The 15,559-nt window shown below is 51.9% G+C and overlaps 1 protein-coding gene across 1 annotated transcript in view; it reads right to left on the bottom strand.

The window, feature by feature from the left end:
- The window catches only part of LOXL2 (lysyl oxidase like 2), a 92,960-nt gene that overhangs the window by 4,481 nt on the left and 72,920 nt on the right, over positions 1-15,559 (bottom strand). The window contains exons 9-12 of the mRNA XM_017549740.2: positions 14,062-14,227; positions 8,719-8,962; positions 1,743-1,858; positions 526-662 (exon numbers count right to left, since the gene is read on the bottom strand). Coding sequence (XP_017405229.1) covers positions 526-662; positions 1,743-1,858; positions 8,719-8,962; positions 14,062-14,227 — 663 coding nt within the window. The remainder of the gene's footprint in view (positions 1-525; positions 663-1,742; positions 1,859-8,718; positions 8,963-14,061; positions 14,228-15,559) is intronic.

Genomic DNA, 15,559 nt, shown 5'->3' on the forward strand with positions numbered 1-15,559 from the left:
TACTCTTACGGATGCACTTCTTTGCATTGAGAATGGCCCCATCTGTAGCTCCTCTTTTATGAGGCAGATACTTCTGAAAGAACTAAGTCACAGATACTTGCGAGTGACCCCGTTTATGATTTTGCTTTCAGTCTTGACAGCACAGACCAATGAAGGCTAGGAGTACTAAGAGAAACAGGGATGGTGGAGAGAACAGCTCCACAGGTGACAAGTGGGGAGGGTTCCTGAGCGTCTACGGAGTGAACTGGCCGGAGGAGCGTCTAGCCTGCCGATGAGTTTTGAGTTCCGTGTACCAGGTGTTAACTAAAGCAAACATCAGTGTCTCCGGCGTCTCTAGTCCTGTGCACGCCCTATTCCTCAGGCCCTCATGCCTCACATCTTTGGGTTAACTGATGGACTGTGATGGCTTCTGGGGGTAGCACCTTGCCCTTTAGACAGCCTGACTTCCATGCCCCTGTGTGGATACCAACGGGGAGGAGCCCCTGGAGGTGGCCTCCCCTTCCAGCCCCTTCCCGCCCACCTCACCTGGAACAGGTAGTCTCCAGGGGGCACGTCAGTGATGTCAACCCACTGGCAGTCGATGTCATGGCGGTACATGTCCCAGCAGCCCATGGTGATGCCCTGATCGCCAAAGTTGGCGCACTCGTAATTCTTCTGGATGTCTGCAGGCAGTGGGGAGGGAAGCTCATCACCAGATAACCATGGCCCCACTGCCCGGCCTCTTCCTGCTCCCAAGGCCCCCACCACTGCTTCATCTGGGCTCAGCATTCCATCCCACTGTGTGGGCTTCTGATCTTTCTCATTTCAATAGAATCCCCCACTCAATTCCCTACCTACATCCTGCCTTTTCTTTCAGGCCGGGCTCAAGGTCCCCTTCCTCCCTGAAGCCCTCCCTGACCACTCTGATCCACCCTGGACTTTCTGTGACATCCTCAGCCTAGAGATGAACTGCATGTGTGTGTACTGGGGAAATCTCCGGTGTCTGTGATTTAGCATTACGTGGGGTTCATGCTGTCCGTCTCCTCTGGAGGATCAGCAAGAGAGTGTAGGACCACGTCTCTCTGACACTTACATGTTATCTGCACATAATAAGAGGTCAATACCTGCCCGCTGTGTGATTTCACGGCAGGCCGCTTCAATGAATAACAAACTAAACACACATTTATTGAGAAGCTGCCATGCCCAGGCACTGCTCTAAACAGTGGGTATAGTGAGAAGAACTGACAAGTCTCTTCACGAAGAGCCCCCAATGCTGATCACAGAGCAGGTGTGGTGACCTAGAGGTGTGAGCAGAGTGCCACTCCTGCCTTGGGGGGGGTCTCCAAAGGGGGCATTTGAGTTGGAATTGAAGGGTGAGAGCCTGGCGGGGTAGGGAACTTGGTGTTGAGACAGAGGAAAAAAGGTTGGTGGCAGCCAGAGTGGGAGGGGCGGAGGCATCAAGGTCTGGGCTACTGAGCCCAGATGGAGCAGGTCCCCAGGGTCTGGATCTTGTCCAGGAGGCCCTGTGGACCGACCAGTGCCTGTCAGCACAGCTCCGAGGGATCCTAGTGCCCCTGGAACCAGGTTGTGTCCATGCTCCCAGTGCCTCACTATAGTTAAGGAAAGTCCAGGTAGGAAATGGTGGTAGTGGTCAGAGTGACATAGGGTGAGCACCAGGCCTGGGCTCCAGCCAGGTGATCGTGGAGGTGGGGGCACTGGAGTCTCTCTGAAGCCTCCCATCTCCCCATTCCACCCATAGATACCTCCTTCACACTCTGTGTCCTCCAAGCAGAAGCTGGCCTTGTGGCCCTCTGCCACCTTGGTGCCGTTGAGGTTGAGCAGGTCGTAGTGGGTGAACACCTCCATGCTGTGGTAGTGCCTGCAGAGAGAGAGAGATGGCCTGGAGGTCAGTTTCTGGAGCAACTGCTGCTTGCAAGCAGAGGCCTGGCTGGCAGTTTGCCTCTGGGAAAACTTCTAGGGGACGAGAAGGGGCCGGGTAGGGAGAGGAGTGGATGACAGGGGCCTGAGGAAAGGGAAGCGGGTGCTTCAGAGACAGCTTCAGGGCTCTGGAGTCAGACAGCCGCCCCCCCTTGCTAAGCCTCCGTCCTGTCCTCTCCTCCACTGAACGGGAATGACTGTCATAACACATGGGGTGCTGTGGGCACCGGGAAGGTGAGTGGATTAGCCAGCACTGCATACGATAAGCATAGGAGCTCCAGCAGTTTTTTTTTTTTTTTTGAGACCAAGTCTCACTGTCGTCAGGCTGGAGTGTAATGGCACGATCTCGACTCACCGCAACCTCCACCTCCTGGGTTCAAGCAATTCTTCTGCCTTAGCCTCCCGAGTAGCTGGAATTACAGGTGCCCACCACCATGCCTGGCCAATTTTTTGTATTTTTAGTAGAGACAGGGTTTCACTGTGTTAGCCAGGATGGTCTCAATCTCCTGACCTTGTGATCTACCCGTCTCGGCCTCCCAAAGTGCTGGGATTACACACGTGAGCCACCGCGCCTGGTCAGCTGTTGTTTTTAATAAGCGTGCAACTGGCTCTCACTGCCCCTTCATGGTTGATGCACTTTCTTTGGACTAATTAAAAAACCCCACATTTTGGTGTCTTTTGAAATGGAATATGGTAGGGAGAAAACAACAAAAAAAGGGAAGGAGGCGTGATTAAGGGGGAGAGACAGAAAGGAGCAGAACGTGTGCCTTGCACAGGACATGCAGGTGCCCTAGCGTTGCGCCTGTGCTTCAGACCCGGTCAGTAAGGGCCTGCAGCTTTGCCTCCAGCCCTGGGAGGTGCGCAGCGAGTCTGTGCTCCTCACGTTGCACAAATAGAGCAAGAAGCAGCAGAAGGACAGCTGGGAGGCCTTCTGGGAAGGAGACACTGACTCATCCTCGGGGGCACGCTGCAGTGGCAAAGGGAGGCACGTCCCTGGGGTTCCGGAAGGGAGTTCTGCCGGGAGAGCTTGTGCAGGCAGGCTCCAAGTCCCTTGCCGCTAGTTTACATAACGACGCTCCCTCTCTTCCCTCGGGAGGAATTGAGAACAGATGCAGCCTTGGAACACAATGCGATGCGCTTGGTTTAGAAAAGCCCTTGGTTCAGAATAAACAAGGGAAACGGGGCTGTCGCCTGTGGCTGCGGGCCTTCGCAGAGCCTGCACGGCCCAGGCCCAGGGCTGAAGGGAGCAGGTTGTCTCAGCCCAATTCCAACCTGCATCGTCCAACAGTTCCTACACGCTTGTCTCCGCCATTACAGGGACATTTGGAAAATGGGGGAAACTGAGGAACAAGATGCCAAGTCATGAGGGCAGAGTCCCCGGATCTGCGCTTCCTCTTTGGCAAAGAGGGGAGGGTGGCTTTATCCATTCTCGCTCTCAGAGCTGCTGAACTGAATAAGGTGAATGGTGTCAAATACCTAATGCAAGGCTGGTAGCAGATGAGTGCTGAGGACTTGACATACCTGCCCCCTTGCTTGTGACATTCCCATCGCAGCAGTAACAGCAGCAGGAGTTTTATCACGTCTCCCACTGCGCCTACACTTCCGCAGGTTGCGTTTGGCCTCAGGTTCCCTCTGCTGTGTATGGCCGTGAGCGCACGGGGAAGACAGCAATGAACGGGAACAGGACAGGCTTCCTGGGAGGAAATTCGAGGCTCTTTTCCCTTCCTCCTGCATTTGCCTGTGCTAAAAATATCGGGAGTTGCTAAGTTGGGCTTCCCTCAGTCGCTTATGTTTCTGGGTAAAATGACACGGAGCCCAGGGTCCACTGAGAACGTTCACAAGGAGGCATTTTGTGGCTGTTGAAGTGACGACTTTGAAAAAGTCTATTTTGGCTTCTTGAAGGAGCAAGAAGAGACATGAGGTCTGACTCACTGCCTAAAAAATGTCTGCATCGCTCAGAGAGGGGCTTATGTGACCATGTTTACCAGCTGGAAAGACTGAAGAGAAATAGGTTACTGCTCCGTTGTCTAAACAGAATTCAGACGGAGTGCACAGACAGACTCTTGTAAGGCTGACGCTGTCCCGCTCCTCTGCTTCCTGCAGACTTGATTTAAGCCTTCCCCAGCTTCATTTTTTCCCCTGCAAACACTCAGAGAGGAGCAGCTGGTTTCGTGGCCTCCCAGTTTTCCCTGGCTTCTGTCCTCGGCATCTCCGCTCTGCCTCTCGGGTGTATGCGGTCACCCCTCCCTGGGGCTGCATCTTTTTCCCAGCTGCCTGGATTAGAGCCTAGAGTACCCCCCACCACCAGCACTACCCACCCATACACCCCAGGAAATACAGAGGACTCTGGGAAGATGGGCAGCGAGTCTGTCGAGGAAGGTATTCCTCCTCTTCCCAGGCTGAGCTGCTGTGGCGTCTAGGAGTGGCCTGGATCCCTGGGGTACAGTTAGGGAAGCTTGGACTTGGAAGGAAAATCCAGACGCTAAGGGGAGAGAGCCTGACGCTTGGTGGAGGTCACTTGATCTCGACAAAAGGAGGCACAGCTTTCTACAGTGAGACCCCAGAGCTCAGTGGTTTTTTGTATTGTTTTTCTTGAGATGGAGTCTCATTCTGTCACCCAGGCTGGGGTGCAGTGGTATGATCTTGGGTCACTGCAACCTCTGCCTCCCAGGTTCTAGCGATTCTCCTGCCTCAGCCTGTCGAGGAGCTAGGACTATAGGCGTGCGCCACCGTGCCTGGCAAAAAAAAAATTTTTTTTTTTTTTTGAGAGAGAGTCTTGCTTTGTTGCCCAGGCTGGAGTGCAGTGGTGCGATCTCAGCTCACTGCAAACTCCGCCTCCCAGGTTCAAGCGATTCTTCTGCCTCAGCCTCCTGAGTAGCTGGGGTTACAGGCGCCCACCCAGCTAATTTTTTGTATTTTTAGTAAAGACAGGGTTTCACCGTGTTAGCCAGGAAGGTCATGATCTCCTGACCTCGTGATCTGCCTGCCTTAGCCCCCAAAGCACTGTAATTATAGGTGTGAGCCACTGCGCCTAGCCCAGAGCTCAGTGTTTTAAGACATGGCACTTGCCAAGGGAGGAGGTGTTAGATGCAAAACAAATGGCAGTTAAAGCTGGATCAGAGGAAGATGGGAGACGCAGGTATGTTCTTTGCTATCCTGGGTCACCACTCGCAGTCAGCCTTGGTGCCCCTTGTAGAGGAGACGCTTGTACTCTACATGTTTTCCCACTGCAGCCATGTGCCCCTGGGGCATCTGGAATGGACAGTCCTGGAGGTGCTCTGCGATAGTGGGGCAACCCTCCTGTCCTCTTTTCAGAGAACACTGGGGGTACTTCCATCCCGGGAGGAGCTGCTGGGAAGGCAGAGGCCCTTCTGCCTGCTCCACCTGCCATCACCCCGTGCCAGGCAGCCCCTTGGCAGCAGCAAGCCCCACAGATACGATGCGGGTCTCAGATGGGCTCCCAGGGGCCACATCACATCTGTGGGCTTTGAGCCTCCCAGGAAGCTGCACCACACATGTGGCAAGCCGGGTGGAGGGAAGGGAGTCTCTCCTCTTTGCAGCCATGCCATCCCTGACCCGGAGGACTGTCATCTGAGCTGGAGCCCACTCCCCCTGCTTCTCCAACTCCTAGCTGCTCTCCTGGGGCTCCTCTGAGGTGGGATGGCCAAGCCCCTCAGCCTGTGCAGCCTGGTGTGCATCTGTGCCCAGTGCTCTGTCCCCTGTCAGAGCTGTGGCACATCATGCCAGTCGAGCGGGGGCGTCCCCACAAGTGGCAGGAGAGGGACTGCATGGAGAGCATCGGCCAGGGTGCAGTGCACATGAGACAGAACAACTCCGGGGGCACCTTCCTCCAGGTCTGGTTGCCGTGCAAACTTCCAACGTGGCCAATCTTGGTGTTTCAGCCAAGGACTTTCCAAGAAAAGAGCCCTCCTCCTCGAGGCAGCATCAGTTAAACTGGAAACAGCATTTTTTCCCCATTTCCACCAATTTGAGCCAGGGTTCTCAAGCCAGGCTCCAGATGGCCTTCGGTGTGTCTGCAAATCTGCTGACATGGGCTATTAAACTTCTAGAAATATTTGTTTTGAGGAGAGGACAAGCCAGCTCTCATCAGCTTCCCAAAGGAAACCAATAGGGGTTTGAGGCCTGGAATCCCGTTCCTCCCACGGCACCTGGCGAAGTCACCTGGTGCTCAAGGGACCCCCCTTAAGGGCCCTAGGATCTTATGGTCATCGTTTCTCAGCTATGGACCAGGACGGGGAGAGCAGAAGGTACATGTGCTCAGCATGTCCTTCCTTCCCCTCCCAAGCCATTGACTGGAATATCTGTAAGCAAAGAAATAAAACAGACCACAGGAAAAGCGGTATGTGGCGGGGGCAGGGAGCCACAGTCCCCAGGGCCAGATCAGAAGAACATTTCCAGGATGTCACCATGTGCCTATTCTTGGAGGAGACGGATCCTTGGAGAGTAAGTATATAGCACAGGGAGGTTCCTACCATGTAATCTCTGGGTGGGCCGCCATATGCAGGGCTGAGATGCAATTATCTTCTGCTTATAGACCCATAGGCAGCGACAGCCCCACCTGCCCAGGGGTTCCACCCACACATTCCCTGAAGGGAGCCAAGCACCCATATCGTCATAGCTTTACTCTGACTTACACCCTGAAGAAGACTGGCGTGCTTCTCTATAAAGACTGCACCTTCGGCTGAATGCAGTGGCTCACACCTGTAATCTCAGCACTTTGGGAGGCCGAGGTGGGCAGATCACCTGAGGTCAGGAGTTCAAGACCGGCCTGACCAATATGATAAAACCCCATCTCTCCAAAAAATACAAAAATTAGCCGGGCATAATGGCATGTGCCTGTAATCCCAGCTACTTGGGAGACTGAGAGAGGAGATCACTTGAACCCAGGAGGCAGAGGTTGCAGGGAGCCGAGATCATGGCATTGCACTCCAGCCTGGGTGACAAGAGCAAAACTCCGTCTCAAAAAAACAAAAGACAAAAGACAAAAAACCACACCTTTTTGGGCTAATTAGGACATTCAGAATGTTCACTGAATTCTACCATAGTCCTTTCTTGTGAGACTAGAACAACTCTATCCCAAACTGATTTGAATGTGACTAGTTCATCAGTTCCGATATGAGAAAAAAAAAAAAAAAAAAAGCCAACGATAGATTTCTGATGCAGAGTCAGCAGAGAAAAGAGAAAAGGGTATGTGCTTTGGAGTCAGACAGGTCCGATCCCTGCTCTCCGCAACTCCTAGCGTTATCTTGGGCAAGAGACAACTCCCAACCTCTGTGTCCTTCCCTAAGAAAACGAGGTTTCACTGGGCCTGACACTTAGAAGGGGCCAGGACATGTTAGTTCTGCCCGTAACAGTGATGGCCACATTCCAGAGTTGCCACAGAGCCTAACATCATCTAGACGAGGGCTTCTCAGACTTCAGTGTGCACACGGCCACTTGAGAGTCCTGCTAAATGCAGATGCTGATGCATAGGTCTGCAGTGTGCCCTGGGATTGAGGAGCTCCCAGGCTTTCACGTGGTGGCCGATACCGCCAGTCCGTGGACCTGACTTTGAGAAGCAGGGATGTAGTGCCAAGCCTCGGTTGTACAGATGGGCCTTCTGAGTGTGGAGAAGGGCAATGACTAGGTCACAGTCTGCAGCCCCAAAGGGGGCTTCCTGCTGTATTAAGTGGCAGAGGGCTTGCTCCCTTCCTTTCCAAGAGCATACCTGCTTTTCTTCCCTCTACCCACCCAGCTCAGGTCTGAGCAAGAAAATCCCTGGACAGGCAGAGACAACAGATTCTGGATTAGATTAAGAGGCCACGCAAAGAAAGGGGAAACAAACAGAGGAAAGGGGAGAGGATGAGCATATGGCTGTGGTGGCTCCAGCCGGGGCTGGCTGTAGGATTTCACCCTGTTCTGTCCTTGCCTGGGATTTGTAGCACTGGGATCAGGTCTACAAACTGACAGAGCTGGAAGGGACAGGCGAGGTCCCAGGCAACACGGCCCAGCTGAGCCAACATCATGCAGCTGGCTAGAGGCACAGCTGTGTTTAGAGACCAGGTCTCAGGACTCCTGGGCCCAGACTGCAGTTTCCACATCCACTGTCTTCCTAGAGGTATTTAAAATACATACCAGTATGTGGAATATATATATACACACATATATTTTGAGACAGAGTCTTGCTCTGTCACCCAGGCTAGAGTGGGGTGGCACGATCTACACTCACTGCAACCTCCACCTCCCAGGTTCAAGCGATTCCCCTGCCTCAGCCTCCCCAGTAGCTGGGATTACAGGCGTGTGCCACCACACCCAGCTAATTTTTTCTACTTCAGTAGAGACAGGGTTTCACCATGTTGGCCTGGATGGTCTCGAACTCCTGACCTCAAGTGATCCACCCGCCTCTGTCTCCCAAAGTTCAGGGATTACAGGCTGGGAATATTTCTAAAGGAACTCGAGTCCAACAACCACAGAGCCTAGAGTACCTGACACAAACCTGTGGACACTTAGAAACCGTGGGCTGAAGGTCAATGAGGAGGGTATGGGCACTCAAAGTGTGTTTCCTGACGTTAGAAACACTGGGGGCAGGAAGAACGGCGGCAGGCCAAGGGAACTTGGAGTGGAGAATGCCTTCGGGAAATGTGACAGCCAGTGTGGCAGACCCAAGCCCCCCTTAGGAGGAACCTTTCTGTGGGCCATGCAGCCTCTTGGCTCTAAGTGATCCTGGCGACTCTGAACCATCTGGGGCCGGCAGGATGTCTGCCGGGCAGCTTAGTGGGGAGGGTGGTGGGCCGGGCCTACCTGTGACAGTCATGCCAGATCCACGCGTGGCGGCCGTTCTTGGGCCGGAAGTCGGACTGGCCGTTGTTGTGGATCTGGGAGGAGAAGCGCAGGAGCCGGCGGTAGCCCGTGGTGGGGTTGGTCTGCGCGGCCGAGGCTGAGAGGCAGTTCTCCTCCATGGCGCACTGCAGCATGAACATTGGCCGGTCCTCCAGGTAAGTGGTCTGCTGCACCATCTCCGCGTTGAGGACCAGGTCCGGGGCAGCTGGGGAGGACGGCACGCCAGTCAGCAAGACGAGAGACCCCATTCCCAAGGGTTCTGATTCTTGAGCTGTGACAAACCCCTCTCCTGCCTGCCGTCACCTTCAGGAATGGCTCAAGGGCTGCTATTACCTTCTTGTTTAGCAAGACCTTAAGTTACTCTCTCCCTCTGCTCTGAGTCCTCTTTGACAACTCCTCAGTTATGGGTGCAGATGAGCGCGATCTTGACATCTCACTCACCTGGTCCCAGGCTACCAGCTAAGCACAGACCATGGTCAACAGACCCAGCTCCTGGGAAGCACTGAATGAGAGTGATGAGCACATGGCAGTTGATTCTATTATTCTACTTTCAAGTGTCTTCAAATTTTCCATAATAAAATGCAAAAAAAACAATAACGATGTGATTGTGCTACCCAGAGAGAACACCTCTAATGCCTTAATCTGCTTCTTCTGGGAATGAACATGTATAATATTGTATGTAGATATATGATGTGCTAATACTGTTCCCCTTAAAATACATCTTAACATATTTTCACGCTGACATATATCCATTACAGCACATTCACTTCATGGCTACATATTTAATTCCTAGCTCTCATAATTTTAGATACACTGGTTGCTTGGAATTTTTGTTATAAGCCGTGATAAACACCCGGTAGTAAATCTGTGCATATAACTTATTTTTTTCTTGAGAATACATTTCTACAAGTGAAACTGCTAGGAGAAAGGACCGTCTCTTTTTAAGTCTCTGATTCCTCTTGCCAAACTGCCTTCTCGCGGGTTTTTGCAGGTTCCACCGCACACACTGCTGCCAGACCAGTTTGCCCCAGGTGCCTGTCTTTTAAATGCTTGATTTACTCAATTAGTGCACTGCACAGAGCAGGTGTTAAAAAAATGACTGATGGCTACAATCTGTGTTTACTAAACAATTATATTAGGAGGCTTAGCTTCTTTGCAAAAGGATTAGCTGTAGGCTTTACCCTTAAGAGTGTGCTTTCAGCTGGGGGCGGTGGCTGACACCTGTAATCCCAGCACTTTGGGAGGCTGAGGTGGGCAGGTGACAAGGTCAGGAGTTTGAGACCAGCCTGGCCAATATGGTAAAACCCCGTGTCTACTAGAAATACAAAAATCAGCCAGGTATGGTGATGGGTGCCTGTAATCCCAGCTACTTGGGAGGCTGAGGCAGGAGAATCGCTTGAACCCGGGAGGTGGAGGCTGCAGTGAGCCAAGATCATGCCACTGCACTCCAGCCTGGGCGACAGAGCAAGAGCCTGTCTCAAAAAAAAAAAAGGGGGGGCTCTTTCAGTGAACATTTCTAGTACACAGAAAAATGCCATATATGAATTAGTGATCACAAGATCCTGCCATCTTTTATTTTCACCAGCTGCTTGTAATTTTTTTGCCCCTAGACTGCTTGGCAGAACTGCTTATAAATTTCAAGCAAGCATAGTCTGTGAGTTTTGCTTCTCTCAAGTTCACCAGCACCTGGAGGGAGCTCTGTCTCCCTTCTCCCCCTCCTCCCCACTAGGCTTACAGGCTGTGGCAGAGCTCAGCGGGTTCTCAGTAAATGCTGTGAGCTCACTGGCACCTGGCAGAGCTGGCATCCTCTACAGAGCAGATCCATTCACAAGAATTGGTTGTGGAACCGAAGGGCAGAGAAAGGGCACACAGATGGCATGTGGGGTAGGGCATGGAAGCCGTAAGTCAGGAGGCTCCTGTTGATTGACAAGTATTACTTCACGGAGGCTACGCCAGGACGCAGCATTGCCCTACACCAAGAATTCTGCACATGCTTGTTTTTATGAGGGTGTTGTGTGAGTCTCTTATTAGTAGACAGTTCCTCTGAATACCTCTGAGCTAAGCACGGGAGTCTCCACTTGGGCCTGCCCTCCAGCTCATGAGGAGAGGGATCTGTTAATGTGCCATGGTTTGTGCTTAGCTGGTAGCCTGGGACCTGTACCCTCAACACCTGCCATGGGTTGGGACTTGGCCTCCTTTGCATCCAGCAGGCAGCAGAGCGCCTAAGTGGCCTCCTTCCACCTACCCATGGCTCAAGTATTACGATGCACCATGCTGGGCTCTCTGAACGGAGCTGAGCAAGCCAGATGTGGAACTACCCCAGACTCTAGCAAGAGGGAGACATATTAAGCCCATAATAATTACTACTGCAACAAGAGCTGGCAGGAGAAATGTGGGGCATGATGGGAATTGTAACAGGAGGAGCCTGTCAGGTGGGTGGTCAGGAAGGCTGCTTTGGGAGAAGCTGTGTTTTAGTTGTTCTCTGAAGGATGAGTGCGGATTAGAGGAAATATACTAAGGATGAGGTTGGGGGAGGCTTCAGACCAAAAAACCAGCCTGTGCCAGGCCCCTGCGGTACAAGGGAGGGTCAGAGCCAGTGTGGTGCAGACGCTGAGGACGGATGGGGGTAGCCTGGGAGGGGGCTGGACAACATGAGCCCTGTCTGAGCCCCTAGTCGCTGAAGTGCGGTGGGACCTTGGGTGGGATTTAAGTGGCAGGTGGTCTTGGCTCTGGCTTTGGGGAAAGGAGAGGAGGGGAAGCCACCGCAGGGGCACGTGTCACTGTGGGGACCTCTTTTGCAGTGATGCTGCGTGGAAGGTGGTCATCTGGACACGGGCAGCAACAGGGATGTGGGAAGACAGAGGAGGCTGAGAACATACTGAGAGGTAAAAATCAAGAGGGACTGGACGTGGGGATGGTAGGCAGGAGGGAGAATCAGGAGGATGTGGAGATTTCCAGTATATGCAATTGGTGGGGTGAGAGTAAGATATCAGGAAGGGTTGCCTGAAGAATTACTTTATTTCCCTGAAAGCTCTAACATGCATTTAGCCAGACCAGCCAAGAGCTGTGTTCCTGGCCCCAAAGGCTACTGCCCCACTGCAGACACACTCCTAGTGACACTTCAGCCTGACCTGTGGAGCATTCTGAGGAATCACCCCATGAAACTCATGTTTGGATCTTCCATGAGGATATGAGGACATCGTTCATCTCATAAATCTCAGTCCTCAGAAAGCAATTCCCTTTGATCTCTCTTTTTTTTTTTTTTTTTTTTTTGGGGGTTTTTTTTTTTTTTTTTTTTTTTTTGAGACGGAGTTTCGCTCTTGTTACCCAGGCTGGAGTGCAATGGCATGATCTCGGCTCATGGCAACCTCCCCGCCTCCTGGGTTCAGGCAATTCTCCTGCCTCAGCCTCCTGAGTAGCTGGGATTACAGGCACGCGCCACCATGCCCAGCTAATTTTTTGTAGTTTTAGTAGAGACGGGGTTTCACCATGTTGACCAGGATGGTCTCTATCTCTTGACCTCGTGATCCACCTGCCTTGGCCTCCCAAAGTGCTGGGATTACAGGCTTGAGCCATCGCTCCTGGCCTCCCTTTGATCTCTTAATTCAGAGTTGTGGGCTTCTCTTGACTCATGGGTTTGTTTCCGTCTCACAGGTACTGTAAGTTATATTAATGACCAGTTTTCTCTTTCCTCTGGCTGCTGGAAGCTCGCTGTGAAATTAATGACCTACTCATAATAAATGTATAGAAACCCCAGTATGCATTTTTTAAATTAACCTCTCCCTGGCTCCATTTTAAGCCACAACCATTTTGCTACTAGCTGTCTATCTTTCATCTATTTTTATTTTATGCTATCTTGAATTGTATTTAGGTTTATATTGTATTATCTTAATTTCCTTCAGGAAAAGATGGGATATTACACATATAAATAAATTGATAAATAAAAGGCCCCTGACAAGGGTGTGGCTATTCCTCTCTGCTGGGATGCCCTCCTCTGGGGAGCTGGTAAGGTGGTGATCTCGCCATCTCTCCTCACACACAGGATGTGATAGCTTGTGATGTCTGCCCAGAGAAGCTTGCCCTGAGCTCCTGCTTTGCGAGGGCTAGGAGATGCCAGTCAGTCTAAAAGGGGTTGGTGGGCAAGGGGTTAATGGGCCAGGCGCCGGTGGCTCACGCCTGTAATCCCAGCACTTTGGGAGGCTGAGGCGGGTGGATCATGAAGTCAAGAGTTCAAGACCAGCCTGGCCAACATGGTGAAACCCTGTCGCTACTAAAAATACAAAAATTAGCCAGGCATGGTGGCGAGCGCCTGTAATCCCAGTTACTCAGGAGCCTGAGGCAGAGAATTACTTGAACCCAGGAGGCAGAGGCTGCAGTGAACCGAGATTACGCCATTGCACTCCAGCCTGGGTGACAGAGTGAGACTCCATCTCAATAAAAAAAAGGGGGTGGGTGGGTAGGAGACGCACCTGCTGGGCTGAGTTCAAGCCCGCATTCTCCATGATGGCAGAATGACAGTGCGTCTTTGTTTACCAAGCAGTTGCATACATTCATTGTCACACTTGATTTCTAACTTCTAGGGAAAACAACAACTGTAGACCACAGAGGCTGACATGCTTTGCCATGATCAGCCAAGAAGGCAGGGCCTGGTCTCAAGTTCTCTGGCCAGTACCCGTGCCTCCCAATGAAGATGGCTACATGTGGGTTTTATCATAAGGCCAGGAAAAGGAGGGCAGGGCTTGGGCTGAGGAGGACAGCATTCCACAGGGTTGTCTACTACTCCTCTCGGCGTGGGAGGGAGGCCTCAGGAAGTGGGTCATTCTGAATCCTGGCTGGCATTCCCTTCTATGGGACCAGTCTCTCCAGGACTCCCAGCGAGCTACCAGGCAGCTAAGTGACCTCCAGGGTCTGAAATAGGAACTGCCCTACAGAGAAGGGGGAGGGAGGAAGCCAACACACATGGAAGCTGTCATCATCCTCATTTAACTGGCATAATGGAGGCGCTTCCAGTCATGTCGTCTGCCCTGGGTCACTGAAGTCGCAGTGGTCCTTGACTGAACACAGGGCTTGCAGCCTGCAGCCCCTCACTCCCGCTCTCCTCCCCACTACGTCATAGGCAGCGATCTGTGGTTGGGGCGGCGGTCATCCCTCCCACCCCGACTTTTTCTCAATTAGTATTTCATTCCACCTTCTATTGCTTGGCTCACAGCAAGGCTTTAGAGTCTCTCAAGGAATAACTGATGTGACTGTGGTCCCCTCGGGAGCCCGGTGGGGAGGGTGAGGTGTGACCCCCAGAGTTCTCACTTTCTGAGCAGGCGACTCCGGCCCCGTACTGCACCCCGCCCTGGGGGCAGGCCACGTCCTCCCCGTCGTGGCGGCAGTGCGCCAGGGACAGCTCCGTTCCCGAGCACTTCACTCCGCTCATCACCACTTTGTTGGCGTAGACATCTCCGTGCCAATACCAGGTCTCCTGGATGAACCAACAAAACAAATGGTGGGTACGTCACCTTGAACTGTCACTTTCTCATGTCCTAATAACTTGCAGCCTCACAAAAATCCCATTTCATGACCCCATTTTATGAATGGAGATAGCTGGGGCACAGAGTGCCCTGCCCAAGCTGCACAGTTGGTGGCAGAGTGGGAATCCAGGTCTCCTGACCCTGGCACTTGGACTCTGTCACTCTCTGCTTCCAGGAAGTAGGGCTAAAGTTGTGGTCAAACACTACAGGGCTCCTTATCAGGAATGGCAGGTGCGCACAGCTCAGGTTGCCCACTCCCTGGTCCTGAGCCAAGGCAGGCACGGCTAATCAATCACAGCACCCTCTCCTCTAAGCCCAAATGGGATCTCTGAATCCTTCTCAACACCGTGCTCCAGGAAGATGCTACTGATTGACTGGAAAGGATGGGAGGGAAAAAATCTATTTGCACATGTCAATCGTTAGACATGTTACAAAGATGAAGTTCTGAATTTAGACGTTTCCCCAGTTTAAAGAGCATTTCATAGAGCAGTTCTACACAGAGGCTGAGGAGATCCGAGGCTTTGGATGCTGGGATTTATTTGGCCCCTTTGCTCTATGGGGCTTCAAAATACTGTTAGGATTTACTCACACTTCAGAGTAGTTTCCAGCAGAGAAAAATGAGGAGCAGAATGGGGCCATCAGGTACAGAAATGGGATGAGAACACAGGTTCTGTGTTCCTTGGGTCTCTCAGGCTTGGAGGATGAGGCAGGATTAGAGCTCAGAGAAGTCTTCTTGGGATTATCAGAGAGAGACCATCAGGATAGGAAAGGCCTTGGAAATATTACTATCTCATCTAAACTCTCCTGTGATGGTTCATAGTATGTGTCAACTTGGCTAAGCTACAGTACCCAGATATTTGGTCAAATACTCTTCTAGATGTTTCTGTGAGGCTGTTTTTAGCTGAGATTAACATTGTAATCTCTGAGTAAGGCAGATTACCCTCCATAATATTGCGGATTCTCATCCTATCAGTTGAAGATTTTAAGGGGTAAATAATACCTGGAGCCCCCCAAGTAAGAGACCATTCTGACCACAGACTTCAGACTGCAACACCCAATGCTTCCAGCCTGCTGGTCTACCCTGCAGACTTCAGCCTTGCCAACCCCATCACTGGATGAGGCAATTCCTTAAAAGAAATATATTTATGCTGTGTGTGTGTGTGTGTGTGTGTGTGTGTGTGTGTGTGTAGCTATACACACACATATAAATATATTTTGGTGGAATATATTTGCATAAATATATATTGGTGTGTGTGTGCGTGCACACACACACAAATACACAT

This window comes from Cebus imitator, unplaced genomic scaffold, assembly GCF_001604975.1.
Source record: "Cebus imitator isolate Cc_AM_T3 unplaced genomic scaffold, Cebus_imitator-1.0 Scaffold221, whole genome shotgun sequence".
Lineage (NCBI taxonomy): Eukaryota > Metazoa > Chordata > Mammalia > Primates > Cebidae > Cebus > Cebus imitator.